The sequence below is a fragment of the Macrobrachium rosenbergii genome, chromosome 55, assembly GCF_040412425.1.
Source record: "Macrobrachium rosenbergii isolate ZJJX-2024 chromosome 55, ASM4041242v1, whole genome shotgun sequence".
NCBI lineage: Eukaryota > Metazoa > Arthropoda > Malacostraca > Decapoda > Palaemonidae > Macrobrachium > Macrobrachium rosenbergii.
In genome coordinates this window covers 18,260,756-18,287,039 of record NC_089795.1, presented here as the reverse complement: position 1 = coordinate 18,287,039, position 26,284 = coordinate 18,260,756, and the positions used below count along the sequence as shown (strand labels likewise).

At 35.7% G+C, this 26,284-nt stretch overlaps 1 protein-coding gene across 3 annotated transcripts in view; it reads right to left on the bottom strand.

The window, feature by feature from the left end:
* The window catches only part of LOC136835492 (ATP-dependent RNA helicase DDX54), a 241,468-nt gene that overhangs the window by 13,551 nt on the left and 201,633 nt on the right, over positions 1–26,284 (bottom strand). For all 3 annotated transcript variants that reach the window (XM_067099067.1, XM_067099068.1, XM_067099069.1), the window contains exons 14-16: positions 24,306–24,580; positions 18,560–18,698; positions 3,887–4,043 (exon numbers count right to left, since the gene is read on the bottom strand). In XM_067099067.1, coding sequence (XP_066955168.1) covers positions 3,887–4,043; positions 18,560–18,698; positions 24,306–24,580 — 571 coding nt within the window. The remainder of the gene's footprint in view (positions 1–3,886; positions 4,044–18,559; positions 18,699–24,305; positions 24,581–26,284) is intronic.

Below are 26,284 nucleotides of genomic sequence, written 5' to 3'. Positions count from 1 at the left end.
CGGATTACTGATTGTTCTGGACTACTGATTGCCGGATTATATATAAATAAATATATATATATATATATATATATATATATATATATATATATATATATATATATATATATATATATATATATATATATATATATATATATATATATATATATATATATATATATATATATATATATATACATATATACATATATATATATATATACATATATACATATATATACATATATATATATATATATATATATATATATATATATATATATATATATATATATATATATATATATATATATATATATATATATATATATACATATATACATATATATACATATATACATATATATATATGTATATATATATATATATATACATATATATATATATATATATATATATATATATATATATATATATATATATATATATATATATATATATATATATATATATATATATATATATATATATATATATATATATATATATATATATATATATATATATATATATATATATATATATATATATATATATATATATACATATATATATATATATATATATATATATATATATATATATATATATATATATATATATATATATATATATATATATATATATATATATATATATATATATATATATATATAATATATATATATATATATATATATATATATATATATATATATATATATATATATATATATATATATATGTAGAAGAATCAGGGGAAACAGACCTACAAACATCTCAGGTTGAGTTTCATAAACACAAGAACAAGTTTATTCTGAACATCACATGATGCATCCTCATTGCCTGTAATTTCCAGCCTTGAGGATGCATCATGTGATATTCAGAATAAACTTGTTCTTGTAAGAGACATGCATGCCTTTACCTCTTCAACCTGAGATATATACATATATATATATATCCAGGTTTATATATACCGCTTAAGACGTTCTTTGACAATTTTTCAAATATATTCATAAAAATTATTTCTGGGTTACAACCCAGGTTCCAGGTTCTACGACGCTGAAAATATTCCGATGGAATAAATATGGCTCCAGAATGGCAGAATGGTCAATTTTGGAGGATTTTCTGTTGAAAAACTCCATGTAAATGCAGGATAAATTGTTTTCAAGGCACCCAAAGAAATAAAAGTAAGGTTTTTTATGATTTTCGATGGTATTTCAGGCAACGCCAGTCCGAAGACGATCGGAAGAAATATGCATCCAAAACAGCAGAATGGTCAATATTTGGAGGGTTTTTATTATGAGAAACTCAATATAAATGCAGGATTCGTTGTTTTCAAGACACCCAATGGATTAAAAGTAAGGTTTTCTTACGATTTTCGACGGTATTTTGGACAGCGCCAGTCCGACGACGATTGAAAGAAATATGCATCCAAAACAGCAGAATAGTCAATATCTGGAGGGTTTTTATTATGAAAATCTCAATATAAATGCAGGATTTGTTGTTTTCAAGACACCCAAAGGATTAAAATTAAAGTTTTCTTGTGATTCTCGACGGAAATATTTGGGATGACTCGGTGTCCAACGCATACAATGGAAGAAAATTGACATTCGCGCATTTTTTCACTAATTACTGATTTTCATTTTAGTTTCATGACTACATACATTTTTTTATGATGAAAAAATTATTCACTAATTTTAGAATATTAATATTAAGGTATCCACAGCAAAGTATCGATAAAAGTTAAATTAAAATCCCGTGAAATCATAAAACTGCTTACCGATGTAATCACTTCATTCAACCTCTCTCTCTCTCTCTCTGTCCCCGAATAATTCAAATAATTTCACTTTTGAGATTTAAGTAAGTCCAACCGCCCATATCTCTCTCTGTACTGCATATATCCTTCAAAGAAATATCGATTACTGTATATAAACATAAAAATATACTAAAATCCCATCATCACTTGTGTGACAATTCTTTTTTATTGCTTTGACGTAGGCTTATGACGATACCGGCTCGGAGGATTAGAAGTAGCCAATAACAAAGCTCTTAGCAACCCCTTCTCTCCATGACAATACGCTATTGGCTGGCAGGACTGACAGTAGCCAATAACAACTCGTAACAACCCCCTCTTCCCCTTCCTGCCCTCCTTGATGACATGCTATTGGCGGGAAGGGTGGGATTTTAACCAATCACAAAGCTTGTACCTCACGGGCTTTGCATACACTATAAAGAGGATGCGTAGTATTTTTTTCTCTCTCTCTCTGACGTGAGAGAGAGAATGACTGCATAAGATTTTTCTAACAAATTTGTGGGAGGTGACGACTAACTATGATTGTATGATGTATGAATGACTTACCTAATAATAAGAGCAAATTTTCAAATATTAATAAGATTAAATTAAATAATAATAATACAGTATACTGAAATTACATTTATGCATTTTCAAAGCAGACTAAGGGCAGAGGATCAGTTTCTCCTCTCTCTCTCTATGAGAAATGGATAGATATATTATAAATAGATACTAAGTTCAGCCCTTCACTCTCTCAGAAAAAGATACTGCTAATTTGAATCTCTTTACCTATGCACACTGCATGTGTGTGTGTGTGTGTGTGTGTTCATGGTGCTTTAAAAATGCTTAGTAAAAGCAGTAGCCTACATCTTTGGAAGACAAAGAAAAAACAATTTTTTGTTGTCAGTTGCAGTAAAGAGAAATGGATTAACATTCCTCGAGAGATTAAAGAGATAAACCCTCTCTCTCTCTCTCTCTCGCCAGTGCCAGCACAAGAATGGCTGAATGTAAGTCGTAGTGGTAATTCATTCTCTCTCTCTCTCTGGTTGGAAAAGGGTACTAGTGTTTAAGATGACTTTGAAAAGATATTAGTAATATAATTTCAAAGATTAATACAGTAGTAATAGGATAATAATTTAAGCTATATTTGATGTAGAATGATACTTAAAGTAAAAATGGGAGAGCAGATGGGTGATGATGAAGGTTATATTAGGGTCATGTATTTGCTTCCTAATCTGACTGCAATTATTCAGCCAATGGACCAAGGTGTTACTTTTGCAAAAAATGGTTATACTGAGGAAGTTCCTAGAGGAGGTGATGGTAGTATTGGAGGATGAGGAGGAGAAGAAGCAAGGCTTTGGATACAAGGGGGGGACAGAGAATCTTTGGAAGTACTCGCTGAAGTCTGCCATCTACAATTTTGCAGATGCTTGGAAGGACATCACCTTTGGTACTGAAATCTGCAAAGACATTTACATGTGAAGTGTATACTTGAATCCATGATCACCTAATTACCAAATGATGTGAAAAAGGATGAAACAAGGATTAGGAATATTAAGGAAAATGAATTAGGGTTAATAACCTTTCAGGAATCCTGCTATGGAAACACAATCTGCACTTTTACAAATTATTACTGTAAACCTGTGGTTTTGGGTGACACATGAGGAGCTACTACTGCCCTTCTTGAGACAAAAAATGAAGTGTCTGCCAATTTCAAAACCATGAGTGTGGGCTATACAGTGATGGGTTTGTGGCCAATCAAAGGATAACTGAAGTTACTATTATAAGGATAGGATGACGTCAGAAAAAAGAGAACTGGCATATTTCTTCTCCATAATGAAGCTATATTAATAATGAAAGGATATCAGCAAAGTGGAGGAACCCTTACACTGGCTATTTTTTTTTCCCAATTTTGACATACAAATCTAAATATAAGACATTAAAACCTGGAAACCAAAATAAATGGTGCTGATAATGGAAAAATACAGAGAAAGGCTGAAGATTATTTTAATTACATTTGATATGAGAAAGTAAAAAATAAAATTCAGGAATGAATGGAAAAAGCAGAAAAATACTAGTTTTGAAATGTCAACACATCTAATTACTTACTTTTGATGCCCATTCTTTTTCTGTCAGAGTTCCGATTGCCATCGTCATTCTCAGAATCTTTCTTTTTGCCTTTAGCTAGCCACTTCTCATACCTACCAGTTTTGTAAGATGCAGAAATCCACACACCAGATTCAGTTTTTATTTTCTTATTCTTTTCCTGAAACAATAAACATATGAAAATTTAATCTCATAAAAACAAAATCAATTTTTTTTTTTTTAATACAAACCCATTACTTTTACATGGCCTGTTTCTACATCTGCATGAATCTCTGTATGAATCCCAGCCACTCCAAGTCTTGGTATAAAAAAAAGTACCTTAGCACATGCCCATATGGTTTCTCAAGTTCTCCAGTAGCCAAATGTCTCAATCAATGCGTAGCCTGAACTTCTGCAACATAACAGTGGTACCATAAAGTAAGCAATTACGGTAAAAGTAATGGCTTTGTACTGAAAAATTAATCTTGTTCTTCATCATAATCTTCAACATTGGAAAACACAATGGGCCACACAAATCTTTCCCCTGCTTTCACTTTTACAATTCTCCACTCTTCTTCAGCCTCTTCACACTAAAAGTTCTCATCCAAGTAAGACTGGGTCTTCTAGAAGAGCCCAGGTGACACTCATGCAAATGGAACTTCCTTTATCTCCCTTATATCATTTCTCACAATGCTCTATCATCTAACTCATAAAATTCTTCTTATGGATTTATTCTCAAATCAACAAAACCTTTAAATAAATGTAATTTCACTGTCAAACCATGATTCACATCTACAGCGCTCCCCATTTTTACGCGGGATAGATTCTAGAACCTACCACGGAAATGCAAAATCCACAGAGATGCAAAAATCCCCTCTAAAAATGCTTATAACTGCCAAATACCTTGTACCCCTTCAAGTAAAATGCTTATAACTGCCTGTTTTAACATTTCACTGCTTAATTTGATAGTTCAAATAAAAAATATACCTTAAATTATCATACTAAAACAATTTAATATTTCACACAAAAATACACCCCAAACCATCATCCCAAAACACCCAAAGTAACCTTACATTACAGTACTCTCCTACTACTGTTACTCTTAAGTAGGCTATATACACCCCTACAATGCTTATAACTGCCTAATTTAACAGTTTGCTAAACTTGACAGTTCAAACAAAAAATATACCTCAAACTTTCATCCCAGAAAACCCTAATATCATTTGAAGGTCATATTGTAAAATTAAATATACCAGCCTACAACTGTTACTCTTAAGTATCCCCTATCATTCAGACATACACGTTTTCTTTGGCCTACATAACTTTGCGCATCGTTCTGTGCATACTGTAACACACTGGGCATACATTTTACGTATATTGATATTTTCCTGTGTTGTAAGATGATTTTGAAATTATATTTACTGTACACGTACATATTTTAGGATAGTACTAGTACTGTATAGAGCATCTAAAATATGTGGGTAGTTTAGAACGACAGGACACGTACCTCCAAACAGAATACTAGGTTTGTTACATTATGTTAGTATTTTTGTGATTACGTACAAATACATTTATGATAAAAAAAAATTATTTACTACACTAAGTTCTTGATTTACGTCATTTTGTGGTTGGTCTTCACCATCTCCCATAAATCTGTTACAAAATTCTTGTGATATCATTCTCTCTCTCTCTCTCAGTATACATATACTGAGAAAACAGCAAAATATCTATAACACGTTATTTCACTTACAGAATCTATTTATACTATGTTGATCTAATCACCATAAAAATATTCAAAATCCGAATTCCATACGTAGGCTCCAGTAGCAATTTTTCAGTGATGGCGTAATCTCTCCTCTCTCTCTCGTACATCAGTACTGTACTGTACATATTCTTTAATGAAAATAATATCAATTACTGTACCATAAGAATGAAAAAACATAAAAATAAACAAATCCAGCAAGTCACGATAGATTGACATAGGCAGCATTGCCATTTTTTGGCTTTATCTGATTTACTGTACCGTATTTCATTACAAGCATAGTTGACTATGATTATCACAATATTATAACAGTACACGAGAGAATGTTTTATCACTGTTGATGTTTCAACTCTCATAACCGTAAAAATATTTAAAATTTGAACTTCATGCATAGGCAACTCCCAACATTCTCATCCCAGCCATAGATTAAGTGCCTTTAGTTCGCATCCCCAGCAAGTTACTCTGCTTTGATGTACATATAAACACTACGGCTTTCTCTCTCTCTCTCTCTCTCTCAAACAATATACATATTACTTTATTGGAAAAAGCAGCAAAATGTCATTGAAACATTATTTCACTTACAGCATCCATTTTACTGTGCTTAGACTTAATGTAAAAACCACAGTTTCTCTCTCTCTCTCTCTCTCTCTCTCAAACAGTATAATACTGTATCCTTTAATAAAAAAAACTAAAATATCAATGAAACGTTATTTAACTTACAGCATCCATTTATACTGTGCTTAGACTTTGATGTAAAAACTACTGTTCTCTCTCTCTCTCTCTCTCTCTCTCTCTCTCTCTCTCTCTCTCTCTCTCTCTCTCTCTCTCTCTCTCTCTCAGTATACATATATTTTAACGAAAAAATACAGTAATTAGTGAATAAATAGCGTTGCTCTACGAAAAAAAGAGAATTAGTGATAAGTTTAGATATGGCCCAAAGAAAAATCTGCAAATTAGTGAAATTTCCCCTGCGGACAAGTGAATGATGTGTCCCACAAAAATCTGAGACAAAGTGAAATGCGCAAAACCGGGGGGGCACTGTATATAGCAATAAAGATTGTACAAGACTAATGCAACATTTTACTTTAAAAACATTGATTTTGTTTTAGCACAAACCATTTACTTTTACAGTGTCTTGTTTGCAACTTTGGTGAGAAAGAGTTGACCTGTTAAGAGAAAAAAAGTCAAACTTAAAGAACCTAGGCAGTACTGGACAAGACAGACGAACCCATGAATCTGGAGACAACATGGGTCTAGAAAAAGACTTGCAACTGTATGGGTGAAGAAGATACGTGCATTTCATTATTTCAAGGAATACTAACAGCAGTGATATCATCAAGGATGGCTTATAAGGGTGAGTAAGAGGGATCTAGTATCCCAAAAATTCAATAGCTACAACTCTGATTTGACCTCACGCAACTACTAGGCCCAGAGAATAAGTATTTAAGCATTTATAGTCAACCATTCAAGGTGAAATGGCATTAACTTTTCTTTGGAATGAAAATGAAGTCTGTGGAGCACTTATCTCATTCACATAAACACTGACTAAAGATAACTCAGACTCTTGAGATTTCTCAAAGGCTATCGAGATGACTTCGTGAGCCATAAAAAGGCTGTTCTTTAACCCTTTGCAGATGAAATCATCATATGATGTGCCATAAGGCTGGAAAAGGTTCCCATATGCATCACATGATAATTACATCACCCCATGATATTTGAATGAATTTTGTGATAAAGCATTCAAATTGCTTGAAGGAGCCAAAAAGTCATTATATGGCAATTCTTCAAAACTGCTCTGTGCAGAGGTGGAACAACAGTTATCCGTAAGATTTTGTGATGGAAGTGGACGGTGTGACACCCAGATTTCCATCTTCCCATCCCAATACATCTTGTAACAATTCTAGTGAATCTGGCAACATCCAAGACCAGTGCTAGGCATAAAATACCTAAAAGATTGTTGACAAAAGAAGAAATGTCCCGCAGTTGGAATTTTACGAAATGGAGGAAGGTGATTTTGCAAACTTTGATAGTGAAAATGATGAGTGACAATGACAATAATAAACTGGAGGGCTTAGGGTAGTTATATGTATCAATGATGATGATGTTGATGATCCAAGTTATCAACAGGAAGAGCACAGTGATGCAAAAAGTGACTATGTGCACATCATGAGGCAGTGTGGCTCATAGTGTTTGGTTGCATGGTGGCACATCAACTAGAGCTTCAGAAAGTGATGGCTGGACTGATGGAAGAACCTATATACCTAGTGATTACAATTTTACTGGGATAGCCAGTGATGAATGAGTTTGAACTGCATAATGATAGTGATATATCAAGGCTATTTTAGAATTTTTGCAAATGATGAAGTACTATAAGTTATAGTTGATGAAACCAATCATTATCATGGACCTCATGTTGCTGATCAACTGACTGGCTATTGCCCGTCATTGGTAGCAGGCACTCTACAGACTTGAGAGACTGCCATTTCAATGACAGAATGGAAAATAAGGAACATTAAGGCAAAAATACATGAACAATTTACAAAGATTTTTTATTCATTCCAAAAACTTGTGACAGATGAAAGTCATGTTGTTCAAAGGGTGCCCTATTTTTAAACCATATATTAGATCAAAGAGGCATCATCGTTTAGGTATAAAAACATACGTTATCTTTGACTATACAACTGGGTATGTCATAGATATTGTTGTTTATACTGAAACATATGTAGATACTCCAGCTGATGAACCCCTAGACCACAATGGAGCAGGTCATATTCTCTACTTAGATTAACAGTGTACCTGCATACAGTAAAAAAAAAAATAGAGAAAAATGCAACTGAAAATGAGCAACTTTCTAATTTATCTCTATTCATATACAGTACATGCAAGGATATTTTCTGTTCTTAAATAAAGTTCAATGTGCCTAATTTACAACTATCTGTTGGAATGAACCTAACCTAACCTAACTTCTGGTGGTATGCATAACCCATAATCTGAAAAATCATGCAGATATGTTGTTGTTCTAGTGAAGGCCTTGATAATGATAATGAAGGCCAATGATAATACTGAACTGGTTGGTACCATTCACAAAAATAGGAAAGGGGTGCCAATCTTTTCCTCAGGCATGAAGAAAGGAGAAACTATATTTAGAAAGAAAGGCCATCACTTAACCTTCAAATGGATGGACAGAAAAGAATCTGCCTTGTTACAACAATATACACTGGCCTGTTAGCCTCCACAAGAAGACATGACCACTGGAAAAGGGACCTTATCATGAAGACATGTCACTGTAGACTAAATAAAATTCAAGGAGCTTGTCGATAAGTCAGATATGCAAAATGGTGCTATCGAGTGAGTTAGAACAATGAAATGGTATACAAAAGCCTTCTATATCTCTTCCAGATTTCTCTCTAAGAGCCTGTCAGCAACTGCTCAACAAATACGGCACATTTCCATTGAAAAGGAGTGGTAGAAAGGTATTAATGGCATAAGATGATCATATAGCACCGCAGCAATGGTCCTAGTTGCACTACCTTTACCAGTGCTGCCAACACAGGAGAAAGTAAAAGGACAAGGAGTGTGCTATGTGTGTGCAAATACAGAGAAATGAGGGCACCTCAAGGATACAGGAGTGTTGATCTGGTGCCTGAGCAGTAAGGTGGTCGTATCTGAATACTTTAGAGAATATCAAACCTGTGTTGAGTTCGTGTGAGAGAGGGAGAGTTTCACTCTGCACTATCAGTTACTTGAGTAATATCTATATATTTTTATCTTTATTTACATTTTTATATTGCACTAACTTGCTGGGTAACATTTTCATACTCTGTACATTTGTTCAAGTGGGTGAACAATATAACTCCAAATTGCAATATGCAGTAATCCTTCAATTATCTGGATTGCCATTATCTGGAACTCAACATTATCTGGACACCCAGACCAGAGACCAATGTCCCAAAGATATATGATAGACAGTAATCCCTCAATTATCTGGATTGCCATTATCCAGAACTCAACATTATTCAACAGACCCAGACCAGGGATCAAGACCAAATTGATATACAGGTTGACCATCACTAATCCGGCATCATTGGGACCTAGAGGGTGCCGGTTTAGCCATTTATTAGGCTAGAATACACGAAACACAGTAGCTAAGCACCTCATCCTAGAATTAAAATATCCCATAAATCACTACAAGTTGGTTAATAAAGAAAAAACAATTATCAAATACAGGTAGTGCTCGAGTTACGATAATTCGACTTACGATATTTCGAGTTTACGATGGGGTTAGCAATTAATACCGATACAAAAATATTTAGGAAATATTTTTAGATTTTGCGCAGGCAGCAAGAGAGACCAACTTCTTTTCCTCCATCTCTTTATTCCATCTGCTAGTTAAAAAAGTAAAAGAGAATGATAAAAGTATTGTTAGTAACGTTATACTCTTGCGTAAATGCGTACAGCCATAAACAACTGAACGAGAAACTGTTTTGCTAATAATCGTATCGGATAACAACTGTTGTGCTTGTATTTCAACCATCGTACGGTAATACACAATTACTGTAGTTATGTTACAAATGACGTCAAGTACTGTACAATAGGACTGATATATTTTTTACACTATACCCTTGTTCGCTTTGGAGAAAAGATCGGCAGGGAAATATACTGCTATAGTAACTTTAAGCTGCAAGTTGTAGCTGAAGCTCAGAAAACAATATTCAAGCTGCTAATGACTATAAATTATAGTGCATCGGCAACATGGATGAAACTCGACCGTAAATAAAACTGGAGAGAATGTATTTTAATCAAAACTACTGGGCATGAAAGAATACAAATTACTACTGTTTTCACGCCGATAAAAGATAAATATGTAAAGCTCGTATTATGATGAAATCAAGAGAAAATAGCGAACGGAATCTTGATTTTTTTTACTAAAAAAAAAAACATGCCCCCAAAACGGCCAACCGCGATTCACGCAAACGTTGAAAATTTTTCTAGCCTAACCTATACTTAAATTATTCAATTATGTGATCCACTCACCTGTTCACGTTGTTCTTTTTACTCTATGCAATCCAGCTTACGACAACAAAAACCACAAACAGACTTACAACCCAACCATTATCGACCTAACCTTCAGAGAGCTCTCTCTACCTCTTTTTCACCATGCTTTCAACACTCCCGCTCGTTGTTTGTTTACATTTTTTCTCCCTCCCGCCATTTTTCCCTGTGACGTCACTTCCTATGACGTCACAACAATAACATACTCTTTAAACATAAGGAATGCTATGCTATAAAAACTTCTTATAAAATTAAACATGTGCTTTCTTTTATACATTCTGCAATACCCATACACTTCATCAATGCAGAAAATAAAATAATGACTAACTTATAAAACTAACATACAATCACACTTATCTCCTTCTCCCTCCCCTCCAGCCTTTTTTATCCTAATCCTCTAATCTCCATTATTCTCCAATTCTTTACCCTCTACATAATTCCTAATCTCTTACTACTTACTCCGGTACTTGATTCTATTGCAGTCACTAGGGTTTTGCTATCAGTTTTCACCAGTGCTTCTAATTTTCTCCCTCCTACTATCTCTTCCCACAAATGTTTGAAATATATCAATCCTTCTATGGCCTCCCCAACACTCAGAGCTTCTACTTCAATGGTGGACTTTATACTCTTCTAGATTTTCTGGATTTCCACCATATAGGGCTTCTCCTTTTACCATCTGTCAATGATATCACATAACCTAATTGAGTATGACCATCTTCAATATTCCCGAATGAAGCATCTGCATAGGCTTCCCAATAAATCTTTTCTTCTTCTAACTCACTTATTATCACTTCTCCCATTATGCACTTAGTTTTTCTCACTATCTTAATCAGCTTTCTCATATCTTGAGTCGTTCCTTCTTTAAAAAGCTTTACTTAATTCACTAACATCATATGATATTTCTGGCACAGTATGTAGCGATACCCAATTCAACTGTCCTACCACTGATCTATATTCTGTTAACTCCTTTTGTCCTAATACTCTATTACCTGTAAATCTTCTGGCTTCTGGTTCTCTTATAGAATTTATATACTGCCACTGATTAAGACAAATTCCATTTTCCTTATGCTCTACTATTACTCCTATATACTTAAAACTTTTACTTTCTTGTTCTCCTACTTGTAATTTCCCTTTCAATTTCCCAATTGTTTCCTTTAAAAATCCTTCAGTTCCTCCATAGCAAAATCATCTACATGTGTACATAAAATACCATTCAATTTATTGTCTTTCTTCCAAAAGAATATATTAGGTTCTAATCTACTCCTCTCACCTTTTAAGCTCCTCCACCAGTTTTACCACCTTACAATACCATGCCTTTGCTGCATCCTTGAGCCCATAAACAGTTTTCTTCAATTTCATAATCCACTCCAACCATCTTCACTAGGTGGTTTTAAATATACCTCTCGTTGTATTTCATCACCCTGTAGATATGCTGTTTTACATCTAACGATAACAATTCCAATCTTTCAGTTTTATTACCGTCAAAACAAAATTTTAAAATTTGGCATTGCATGTAGGAGCATCTTTTTCCCATTCAGCCATTTCTTCTTCAAAACCTCTAGCTACCAATCTTGCTTTACATATCCTTTCCCCACCTTTTACCTTTTCAGTTACTATCCATCTTGTAGATATAGCTTTTTGTCCAATGTCATTTACCTCCTCATACCTTGTTTTCTCTCCAACTTTGTAGTTCTTTTTCTTTAGCTTCAATTACATTTCTATTTTCGAATCCTAGCAAAACCTCTTCTTCATCTTCAATTTTTTTCTACATGACTATAATCTCTTAAGTCAACCCATCCCTTGTCACCTGACTGTGAGTCTTCTACATTGTACGAATCAGCCCAAGATTTGCTTAATCTTTTCCCTGCAAGGCTCAATATCGTCCACTCTTCTACTTGTCCTGTATTTTTGTTTATAGCTCTAACTCTATTTCCCTTTCTGAATTTGGGTATCTCTTCTATTAACTCACTTTCTTCTGTTACCTCACTTTCCCTTCATCTTCCAGTGTTTCCTCTGCCAAACCTCTTTCTATAGTCTCTTCTACATCAGCATTCCTTCTCCAGCCAATTATCATCTTTCCTTCCTGCTCATCTATATTCCCTTCCTTTGATGCAAGGATTCATCTTTCACAGTGTGTGTTTTGTCTACTTTAAGTATCTTCTCCTTTTCTGGTGATAGTCTTTGAATCCTAGTAACATGTATTCTCGCTACTTCTCTTAGAGAATCCCCATGTTTAACCACTACTGTTTTACCTGATACTCCCACTACCTGAGCAGGTCCTCTCCATTCATTTTCATTTTCTCTCTTATAGAATACCTCGTCTCCCACTACTGCTTCTTCAAATTTATGTTCTCTGACATTTTTTGTTTAGAGCAATTCTTATTTTATTACAAGACTCATTTTGATAAACACTTCTCTGGCCTTATGCATTGCATTCAGTGTATCCCTTACTATGCTTTCTTCCATACCTTTCTCTCTGCTTGCAGGACTTGAACTTTCTTCTCCCATTAAATTAGGCAAGGAAGGATTTTTCCCAAATACTAATTGGTTAGGGGAGAAACCACCATTATTTATTAAGCAGTTCCTGGCACTCACTACCCATCTTAATGCTATGGACCAATCCACCTCCTCATCATCTTTCATCTTTCTTAAAGCTTTCTTTGATTATGCCTACTGTCTTTTCACACAATCCATTGCTCCATGGAGATTCTGATGCTGTGGCTAATAATACTTTAATATTCCATCTTTCTGCCATCCTCCTTACTTTTTCATTTTGAAATTCTCCCCGTTGTCTGATAATATTTTAGAAGGTGCCCCAAATATCATAAACCACCGTCAAAAAGAGTCTTTATAATAGTTTCTGGTTTCTTGTCTTTTATCCAAAAAGCCTGACAATACCTTGTTGCCATATCTACCATTACCAAGAACTTTCTCTCTTCTATCTCTCCCACATCCATTGCTACAACTTCATTGAATGTCTTACTCAAGAAAAATCCCACTACTGGTTTAGCTGGATTTCTTTATATCTTTACATACTTCACAACTTGCGTTAAGTCAGTTAGTAACTTTTTATTTCCTCTTTTTCCTTCTCTCCCCCAAACCGTCACTCCACTGTGCTTCTTCTGTTAGCTTCATATTTTATCTCCACTTCCGTTAATTGTAGATGTAACTTCATCATTGTACCTTTAATTTCCTTAGGCTCTTTCCCTTCCACCCCTCCAATAATAATTCTTCTTCTACCTTCCTCCTCAAAATTGGTATTCTTAAATGGCCCTGTCTGTCTTCTCGTAACTTTACCTTCATTTCCCCTAATACTTCTATTTTAACACAATTCTCTTTTAAATTTATGGTCATCCCCATTTTACTCATGGTTTTTCCTAGTGCCCTACTACACTCTGACTCTGCCTCCTTATCTCTATCCCCGGATATTTCACTTCTTCTCCACACACCACAAGCCAATCTTCGACTTGTCCTCTCCATCCTTTATAATCGCCCTGTGCCCTTCTAAATCTCGGACAGTCTCTCCTCCATTTCATCTCCCAAAGTTTACCATCAGATCCGTCCATTTTTAACGAACCACTCTGCTACCAATTGAAAATTTTTCTAGCCTAACCTATACTTAAATTATTCAATTATGTGATCCACTCACCTGTTCACGTTGTTCTTTTTTACTCTATGCAATCCAGCTTACGACAACAAAAACCAAACAGACTTACAACCCAACCATTATCGACCTAACCTTCAGGAGAGCTCTCTCTACCTCTTTCCACCATGCTTTCAACACTCCCTTTCGTTGTTTGTTTACATTTTTCTCCCTCCCGCCATTTTAGATCCTGTGACGTCACTTCCTATGACGTCACAACAATAACATACTCTTTAAACATAAGAATGCTATGCTATAAAAACATCTTATAAAATTAAACATGTGCTTTCTTTTATACATTCTGCAATACCCATACACTTCATCAATGCAGAAAATAAAATAATGACTAACTTATAAAACTAACATACAATCAAACGTCATATATTAACGAAAAAATAGCTAAATTAATTTCACAACGAGACCTATTTAAGTTATATTTCAACAAAAACACTTCGTATAACGAAAAATATCCTTGTCCCAAATAAATAAAGTATCCCTATTCATTTACGCTAACTAGAAGCAAGAGAAGCGCTTTGAACTTGGTTAAATGCGGCAAAATACAGTATGTAAACACCGCGATCGATTCCCAAAACAAAACATTGATTGCAATTTATAATACAAAAGCAATATGAGAATATACGCAATTGGAAACAATGTAGTAAAGCATAACTTTTAAAAGATCCATGAAAAGATGCACATTCGTTATGTTGATGTTTGTATAATACTGTTAATATGTGAATAGAGTACAGTATAATGTAGGCTAGGCTACCAGTTTGTTGATGCAGCACACTGCGCCACCAAATCGCAGCGACGTGAGCGAGTTAAGCGCAGCGACCGGAAATTTTAAAATTAGTGCGGAAACATTGGAAATTACTCTAGCTTGAAATTTGTGCCAGATCACTGATTGTTCCGGACTACCGATTGCCGGATTAGTGATGGTCAACCTGTATATATATAAATTTCAAAAAATTTAAAAAAAACGCCCTCTGATGGTTGGCAATGCTGTGCAACCTCAAGAAAATCTTGGTATCACTGCCTATACTCAGAATGACTGAAAAGGGTTTTGGGTGGTGGGGGAGGCCTCGAGAATCTTCCATGGCAGGGGGTTTGGTCAGGTGACTTGCCGCCATTGGAGAGGAGGGGCAGTAAAGCTCAGAGAAGGGGGGTTGTTTTGGAAGGTGGGTGGAGCTGGGGAGCAGTTTCTATGGCTGGGAAGGGGTGGAGATACTGTCTTGGATGGGTGAAGTGGGCTTGATGGACCTGACTTGATAGAGCTTGTTTGGTTTCATGTTTTTATGTTTATAATACAGTAATTCACATTTTATTAAAGCATATGTACAGCACTGAGAGAGAGAGAGAGAGAGAGAGAGAGAGAGAGAGAGAGAGAGAGAGAGAGAGAGAGAGAGAGAGAGAGAGAGAGAGAGAGAACAATAAATGAGGTATGTTTACATCGAAGTCTAAGTACATTAACGCACACACTCCTTCACTTTTTTTTACCTATATTTTATGCTACAGTATTCTCATTAATATTTTTACTGTATTTTCTCATTTTTTATATTCTTTCAAAGCAAAAGTTTACCAACTGTTTGTGTAGGGTATGTATGTATGCACACACTCACCCATGCCATCGGTGAACTTGCTTCAGACCGTCGCTCCATGGGCCGGAGTTCAATTCCACCGACCGGCTGATGAAGAGTTAGAGGAATTTATTTCTGGTGATAGAAATTCATTTCTCGCTATAATGTGGTTCGGATTCCACTATAAGCTGTAGGTCCCGTTGCTAAGTAACCAGTTGGTTCTTAGCCACGTAAAATAAGTCTAATCTTTCGGGCCAGCCCTAGGAGAGCTGTTAATCAGCTCAGTGGTCTTGTAAAACTAAGGTATACTTAACTTAAGCTACAGCCTGTTTGGTTTTGTCTTACCTACATACAAAAATGACATTTTTATAAAATAAAGTTTTATATATACTTACCAATTAATTACTTAGCTAACAATTATGCTTGCAAGGCATCCTAATTCAAAATTCACAGTAACGCGTCAGTTGCAAAGCGGGGGGTGAAAGGCCCCGGCCATTGCAACAGGAAGGTGGAAGCAAGCAACTCAGCCAACAGCGTCATTCTATTTTATTGTTGTAAAATCCATGAAAAAAAGGGGAGGAGGGAGGGCTCCAATTCAGTAATTACTTGGTAAATATATATAAAACTTTATTTTATAATAAAAATGTAATACTTAGCTGAATCCCACATTGATAGGGGGTGGGATGAATGGACAATTCTACTTCAAAACATTAAGTGTGGTAATGACTTGAACTAGAAAGGATGGTTAGCACTGAAACAATACTTGTTGCTTCCTTACCTGGTAAGACAGCCACTGCAGGTGAATACGGCCTCTGGCTGGTGCTCATCTTAAGCTGTAGTGGCATGGCGGTTGAGCCGAGAGTTGCTTTACATCATTGGAAGTCTTGCAACAGAGGATATGCCTGATCGCTGACAAGTCTCATGCAGAAAAAAAGTTGCCCTTGCCCTGGGCGCAGTACCACAAACAAACAACCAGATAACACTACAGGCAGTCCCCAGTTATTGGCAGCCTTGGTTACTGGCGATCCGGTTTTATGGCGCTTGTCTGGCGACGACGATAACCAGATTTTCGTTGCCGATAACCAGTTATCGGCGCTGATCACTGGTTAATCGGCGCCGCTAACCAGTTATTGGTGCCACTAACCGGGGATCAGTGCTATTGTCACCGATTTTCGCTTAGTGGCGATTTTCGGTTATTGTCACACCGTTGGGAACGGAACCCCGCTGATAACCGGGGACTGCCTGTATCACTCACCCTGACACAACAAACCGCTCCACATTTTTATCTTGTGTATGGTAATACAATATGGTAACAACTGATAACCAAGTTGCTGTATAAAAATACAGTAATAGTCATAAAACCATGGTAGACTGTGGGTAAACAGAGGTAGGTTATCTGCCTACTGAAGAGAGAGAGAGAGAGAGAGAGAGAGAGAGAGAGAGAGAGAGAGAGAGAGAGAGAGAGAGAGAGAGAGAGAGAGAGAGAGAGAGAGAGAGAGAGAGAGAGAGAGAGAGAGAGAGAGAGAGATGCATTTTTTTCAAAAGTGTATTTATGCAGCATATTTTGTTACAAATATGGGAAAAAAGGTAGATAATTGCCTTATGCATAAAGTTTTTCAGTTTAAAGTTTGATGGTTGTTGTTTATAAGCTTACTGAGTGTTTATACAGTTATATGGTATGGGCAAGGTTAAGTAAGGAAGGGTACGGAATTGCTCTTAAACACCCCCTAGATTTTGTTTACTTGCCGTTACCTGAATTTCACCCTTATTCGACAAGCCCTTGGTTCTATTAATCCGAATAATTTAAGGATTACTATTAATATTTTGAAATTTGAAAAAACTGCTCTCGGATAGTTGGCAATGCTGCGCAGCCTCAGGAAAATGTTGGTACCACTGGTTACATTCATAAACAGACTGAGAAAGGGTTTTTGGGGGGTGGGAGGAGCCTGGAGAAGTTTCCAAGGTGGGGGGGTGGGTTGGATGGCTGGGCACCATGGGAGTTGGGGGGCAGTAAGGCTCTGTAGAGGAACTCACTCAGAGGTGGTTTTGGATGGTGGGTGGAGCAGGGAAATAGTTTCCTGCCTGAGAGGGGATGGATATATTCTAATATTTATTATATGTTTTTACACACAATAAGCTTGCAGTTTAATGCAGAAACTTTCCACTAAACATTGATAACTAAACATTGATATGAAAATGTTAAGCTTAAGTCTTAGAGTCCATCAGGAATCATAGGGATGAATAATTTTTACAATGTCACTTTTGAATTCTTGTAGGTGAATACCCAACTTATCTACCAACAGTATAGCATGACAAGTTACATTTTACACTAAGCATAGCAGGTTTACTAACATAAATCTTGTGACATTTACTGAAAACATCCAAGTACCAGGACTACTTTGTGGTTGCCCCCACCAAGTGAAAAGATTGGTGATACAGAGTTCAGATTCATTTCTTCCAGATTATGGAGTTTGTCATTACCACCATCTGTAATCTTCTGTGACATTCTCTTCACTTTAAGTGGTAACCGATTTGAAAATTTTTGTGCATATCAAAATCTACATACCAGCTTTTGGAAGTACAGTATATATAAATCTCTACAACAGTTTTGAAAAGTATTTTATGAATCCAAAAAAATAACAAGAAAGGTTACTTAATCTTACCTGAGTACTGACAAACTTCTTTGTATATCGATTCCATTTGTGTAAGGCTTTCTTCTTTCTTTGGTTCACATCATCATCCTCAAGCATATCTAAGGTTGCCTGATCTGTATCCTTATGAAAACCAGACTGGAGAGAATATCTGAAAGATTAAAACAAAATTTAGTCTGTATGTACTTACTGTACATAACCACATACAAAAGTATCTGATACCTGCACACCTACCCTAGTAGAACACTGCAACTCATAACATACCACTGTACAAATTATTGTAAATGTTCTGATGTTGCAAATGTTATTTACAGCTTATCAAAATCAAGACAAAGAAATTACATGGTACTTCAAATAACAGACTTCAACTTGTCAAATCTTATTATTTACTGGATACATTCAAGTCCAAAAAATATTCTTTTTTCATACTTAATGAAATAATCTGATAAGAACACTCAACTTAATAATAAAGATGAGATTTTAATTTTGGAATAATAGGATTATCTATTTTCACTTAATGACTTATGGGGTCATATGCTCACAATTTTCTAGATTTACAAATATTTGTATGAAAATACCAAAGGTTTTTTCTACAGTTGTCAATTATTTGTTATTAAACTATGAAACAATAACTTCCCAATATAGACAACCAAAAACTAATGAATAAATTTTGATATAAGAAATCTTGTACCACCATTAAATGTAATTTCAAAATTAAGTTATATTGTCTCATTAATTTTTCCAATATAAAATAAATCTAAATTGTCCTGTTCTCTTGCATATAAGGCAAATGTATATACTGTATGTAAATTATTTAACTAACATGACCAATACTATACATAATTATATATGAAGATACAATTTCATCCTGAAGTTTACTGAAGTTTACAATATAGTAGTGGATATGGTATTAGTAGCTATGTATATATTTTTCACAATTTTTTCATATTATAATCATAATATATTTTACATTATATATAAAAATTCTTTATATGATATTTATTTTGTAGGTGGTAAAAACCTAGAATTGCTACCTGCATTTACCCTATGGTATGTTGGTGATGGTAAAGAAGCAACTCCCATCACTAAACTTAAGGGCTAGGGATTGGAGAGGATTTTAAAATGGTTTATTCTATTAAAGTCATTTGTCTATTCAAGTTGTGAGTCTTGGAACAAATTAAACAGTGTCAGGTGAGGGATTACTATACTGGCAATTGGCTTAATTTGCCAAAAGTGAGCTGATGGAACAAAGAGATCACCATCACCTGCTGTCAATGGTGTGAAAGACTTAGGGAAATGCTCTGTGATATCAGTTTCATTAAGCAACAGTGTGACTGTTCACGGGACAATGTTAGAAGATGCAAGGTGATTCTGCATAAAGCATGCTTCAATACAGTAAAACTCTAGCTATGGGTGGGCTGAAAGAAAGTGTTCTGAACAGCCTATGAATACCTGTAACCTCTGGAAGTCCCTGTGTTTTCCATTCATTTATTAACATGCCAGGATGTTCTTGACGGTGATGGTTCCTGGGAGGTCATCTAAATGCTGATGACTGTCAAAAAGTTTCAAGGCATATACACCACAGCATAAGAATCTCTATACAAGTGGTGAAATCACTACCTGGAAGTCTACCAGACTTCGTGCATGACCTTTGGGAAAGGTCCTTCTTCCCACTTTGCCTGGGTTGACTCTCCATAGTCCTCATCCAAAAATTCAACAGCCAAAGACATGAGATGACTTAGAGCAAGTCTTCTTACAGTGACTGGATCAGGCACAGGAAGAAGCATCTTGCAGAGTGACCTGCTGAGGCTTCCTGAACTCTTGTCTGGGACCATGGGGTCCATGGAGATTGCAGGAAATGAAGAATACTTCCCATTATGGTGACCAACAGTGGCTGACTTAAAAGATGCTGTTACATCACTGGATGATTGAGCAGTAAAATGAGGAGCTTCCAAAAATTCCTTTTTGCTAAGCAAAAATACTCTTTTGCAGCAAGCTGCTCAATGAGGCATCACCTATGGACACAAAACAAGAGAAGATTGAGTTGCAATCCTAGAAGAAAAACACTGCTTTCAATGCATCACCAGACTTAATGGAAATGTTACTATAACAGTGACCACAAGACCTGGAAGGAGGCAATCTTGACGAAAGAAAGAGCTTTGGGGATAGCTGGAACAAGCTTCAGTGATAGTGATGAATTCCATATGCTCTCCAGATTTTCATATTCTTCCTTTACAATGTCTCCTTTGGGAAAGCATATACCTCTTCCTGGACTACATAAGCAATAGAACCCAAGGGAAAAATAACTCAAATATCTGGAGCAAAGCAATGGAAAGTTTTCAAACCCGGGAGGAAGCAGCAGCAATTCAGTGGAAAGTTATATCTTCTTCACCAGTATTTGTGGAAGGAATGGCCAAAACCATACCAAGAATAAGAAATAAAGCAGGCTTATTGGGAGCAGCCAGCATAGCAGAGACAGCATTAGCAGCTGAGAATGTTAGCAAAACTGAAACAGAAGACACAAAAGTGGACTGCAGGGCAAACATAGCAAGCATCACAGGCTTGGGAGCTGCCTGTGCAAGAGAAGTGTAAGTAACAGTTGTTACAGAGGGCTTAACAACCTCAAGTACAGGAGGCAGTGTACAGCACACCAAGCATCACAGACCTGGGAGTTGCCTGTGCAACAGAAGTGTAAAAACACCTGTCACAAAGGCTTAACAACCCCAGTCACAGCAAGCAGTGTGTGGACAGCCTGAACATGAAGAGACATTACAAAAGAAGGTGTACTGTAGCAGAGAAGTGGTAACAGTTGGTAACGAAGTAACCATCTGTTCATAAGGAACAGCAAGTGAAACCTACAAATCAGGTATACCATCAAAGCAGCCAACACCACAGATATAACAGGGAGAGCAGACTGTGTGGGACCAGCAAGTACAAAGGCAAGAACAACCATTGGTATATAAGAAACAGCAGGCAGAGCAGCTGACACCATAGTTAAAGCAAAGGACATAGAAATAGAAAGTACAGAATTTCTCTGTCCAGATACATAAATGTGCTTAGTGAGTGGAACATCTAGTCAGCACAGATTATCAGATACTGCTGAAAGACTGTGATTCCTCAATCCTAACAAGGTCAAACCTAAAGCAACCATGCCACTAAAGACTTCGATAAAGGAGCAGCAGTAACTTTGGTACTGGAATGCAAACTCTCCTTCTCAATATATTATACTTATCATAACAGTGACATCACTGGTCAGCAAACAAGGCCAGTTTGCATTGCAAATGAGAGCAGGTGGACAGAAATGGACTTCAAGAGTACTACATAACAATGAGCAACTGTTCCCAACATACAAAATGACTGGGCAGACCGTACTTGTTTTTCTCGTATATTCACTTCTCATACTTATGATAAGCAAGACACAAAGCATTACATGCACTGCATACATGCAATTATTCACAAAACCACATAATAGAAGCTAAAGTATAAAATATACTTTTTTATAGCTGGAAGGTAGGAAAATATTACTGAGCCTCACCTGTGGTGGGCCAAATTGGTATCATCTATCTTTAGGTCTGGCTCATCTTCCATTCCTCCACTAATAACAGCTGATGGTGGATTGGAAAAAGCTGAACTGCTTCACCGAGCTTTTGAAGCTAAGTAATCAGCTAAGGATGTCCCTGATAGAAGATCCAGATGGTTTCTTCCCTTTGTTTTTTAAAAAGGTTTCTAGCGTGTTGTCTTCCAAGATTAGTAGATTCTATAGATTTTTATGTCAACATAGCAACTATGCAGATGAGCACAAGCAAGCTTAGCAATACAGTGTCTGTTCCAAAGAATGGCATATCTGCAGACTCCAGCAGCTAAAGGCCAATTTCTATTCTCCCTGTGGTCTCTCAAGTTACAGAAAAACTTATTTTTAAGCCACTATATAAGTATGGGAAATCTAAAGGATTGTTTGCAGACAGTCAATGCAGTGTGCATGTCGGAAGCAGTTAGGTACCTGTGATGCCCTTTTAGATTTGACACACCATTTGCAAGAGGCCCTTGATAAGGGTTTTGAGTGTGGAGTAATTCAAATAGATTTTAGTGCTGCTTTGGATTTAGTAAATCACAAGGCACTTATTTATAAACTTCAGAATCTTGGAGTGGGTGGATATGATTTAGGTTTACTTCAAGATTTCCTTACAGGTAAGCAGCAACGAGTTGCTGTTGATGGGATCTTCCGTGAACCAAGACTTATTGTGTCCGGTGTTCACAGGGTAGTGTTCTTGGCCCACTTACTTTTAGTGAATACAAGTGATATGGTTGTTGGCCTGGAAAACAAGATCGTTCAGTATACCGATGATGCAACACTTATGGGTGTAGTTAGTCTCCACTTGTGAGAAATGAAGTTGCCCTTAGTCTCAATCAGGGCATGGAGCAGATAGTGAATAGTGTAGTTGGTTGGGTATGAGGCTGAATTCAAGTGGAACAAAAATATCGTTGATTAGCAGATCTTGCACAGATTTTCCACCCTGTCTCCCCTCCAAGTTGATGGGACTCTGCTGAATGAGTCTGAGGCTTTAACTATTCTAGGTGTAACTTTTGACTTACATCTTACTTTTGAGAAACATCTAATGATAGTGCTGGAAAATGCCATTGTACAAAAGGCCTCATATATTTATAATAGTGATTAAATCAATGCAAATTGTTTCAGGTCATTTGTCTTTCCTTTACTAGAATACTGTTCCCCAGTATGGATATCTGCTTCTGCCAAAGATTTATCTCTTGTTAGAGAGAATGGTTCATGGCAGTAGGTTTCTGTTTCCTAATATTAGCAGTTATGACTTGGACCATCAACGGATGGTCTCTTGTTTGTTGATTTTCATAAGTTGTATTTGAACAGAGATCTTTCACTCTCTCAACTGATATCTGATTCCCTTTTCCTGCTGGGAGAAACCAGATTTGCTGAACAGCAGCACCAATATGCAGTAAATGTGCCTCGCTGAAGAACTTCTAAGTTCCAGAGGTCCTTTATTCCTCACATCGTTGGACTGTGGAACAGTCTCCTGAGGATGTCGAGCAATTGGAACTTCAAAGTTCAAGTGAAGATGTAATGCATCATTACCCTAGTACTATTCTTGCATTTTAATACATTTTTATCTATTTATTAATTTATTAATTTACTTTTCTTTTTTAACAAGTGAGATCTTTTCTTTCTGTATTTCCCTTTACCTCCTCTTACTTCTTCCTAATGAAAACCATATTCTTTGGAAGCTTGAATTTCAAGTCAATGGCCCCTGTGGGCTTGTTCCATATGAAAAAGATTTACCTTCTGAATAATAATAATAATATTACATATACCAATTGCGTGCTGTCAAACAAGGCATAACTAATATCTGTTGAAGTACAATTATAAAAAGATAACAAACACCTACTGAAAATAATATAAACATTTAAAAGAAAGCAAAGTGAAAATAGCAGCATTAATAATTGGCACTAAATAAAAAAATTTTCCCAGCAACTCGCCTCTTTGCACTAACTACCATCCACCAGGTTTAGTTGGAACACCATCAAAACGAGTACTGTATAAAAAAAAATTTATGGGGAGACTGCACTGAAATCACAAAAATGTACGAGTTACAAACTCAAAACTAGAGTGGAATTTGCATCAAAATGTTAAGAAATATGCCTACAGCTAAAAAATGGTACTCACAAGTTTCCTGTATCTTAATATAATTTCCCAAAATTATAAGCTTAATAAATCATTGTTACTTACCCTTCTTCAGTGTGTCTACCCTCATGTGCATACGGAATATAAAATTCTTTATCTTTGAAATCTTGGTCAGTGTTCTGTTTTTTCTTTTTCTTTGGCTTTGGTTCACCGCCTGAGGCTCCTTTCCTTTTCAAATTATCACCATCTTGACGATCAACTCCATTAACATCTTTTGTAGATTTACTTTTCTTGTTCTCATCACTTGTCACTACGGAAGAAAATGCATCACTTATCTCTTCTTCTGTGCTCTGCTGCAGTTTACATATATCCTCTCTTGCCTGAAATATTTGAAAAATAAATAACAGTGATGCATACAAATGGGACTCGTAAATAACAGGGATGCATACAAATGGAATTTGTAATCTTTAACAAAGCTGTTTCTGTTAAGATATAGATTAGGCTACAAGAAGCCACTTATCTATACAGGCAGTCCCCCCGGTTTCTACGGTTCCGTTAACGAGGGATTACGGCGCTTTTCAAATATATTCATCAGAAATTATTTCCCTGCTTACGACGCATGTTCGGGTTTCGAGTGTTGTCAATGCATGATCCGGCGGAAGAAATTTGGCCCCAAAACGTTGAATAATCATAATTTGAAGGTTTTTTATGTAAAACTCAATAATAATGCAGTTTCGTTTTTCAATGCACCCAGAAGCATTAAAAGTAAGGTTTTCTTATGATTTTTGACGATTTTCGACGATTTTCCGGTTACTGACGATTTTCATGGTTCTGACATCGAACATTAACTAAACTTTTTTATATTAATGTTAACTCTTGGATCCCCTTTGAAAGGTGTTATTACATCAACATTGGTAAACAACGAGACTCTGGGTGTAACAGATACCTGTAATTGCTATCAGCTTTTGAGTCACCGTTTTTTGGCTAATAATAAGAATGAAACCTGCCTACAGATTATATATTACACTTTTGGTATGAACTGAACAAACAGTACACTGAAAAGGTCTTAGTAATGGCAGTTCCTAGAGAAGGTTGAAAATTTAATTTACAACCAAAAACAAAACCAACAAGAGAACAGATGTACTAAATCTTCCAGGAATGAAAAAAATAGATGTACTGTAATAACCTTCTGTTAATATCCCTAATCCACTTATTATCCTTATTTTTTAATAAGTTTCTTAAACTCATTAACACCTCAAGAACCTTTCAAATTTTAAACATTTTTGTCCACTTATGTGTCATTCCCAAACAGACTATTGCCCTCTTTTCTTATGTATTTTTGAAATGTAGTGCCACCCAACAGTTTACTCCTAGCTTTTACAATTTATGGTGTCCCATGTAACCCCTTAACAACAGAATCCTTTATATTAAATTTCACTTTGACATGTAGCACAAAAGTCCATAGCACTTATCAACTCATAACAACCTTAATATTTCCAAGTACAGGTTGACCCTTACTAATCTGTCATTGTTAACCGTTAAACGCCTATTGGACGTATCATACGTCGACTAAAATTGTCTGTTGGGTGCCGAGTGTGGACGTACTGTACGTCGACTACAAAAAATTTCAACCTTCGGTCAACTTTGACTCGCCCGAAATGGTAGAAAAACGCAATTGTAAGCTAAAACTCTTACTTTCTAGTAATATTCAATCATGTACCTTCATTTTGCAACAAATTGGAAGTCTCTAGCACAATATTTCGATTTATGGTGAATTTTTGAAAAAACTTTTTCTTACATACGAGTGGTAACTCAACCGAAAATTTCATAAATTCTTTCGTCATTTTGTCGTAATTTTTGCACTGTTCTATATTAGCCGTTACATAAAGTTTTATATATGAAAATGTGCGCAAATTCATGTACAATACAGCAAAATACAACCCATGATTGTAGCTTTTATCAGTTTGGAAATATTTTCATATAAACCACGATAACTGCCAAAATTTCAACCTTCGGTCAAATTTGACTTGACCGAAATGGTAAAAAAACATAATTTTAAGCTAAAACTCTTACGATCTAGTAAT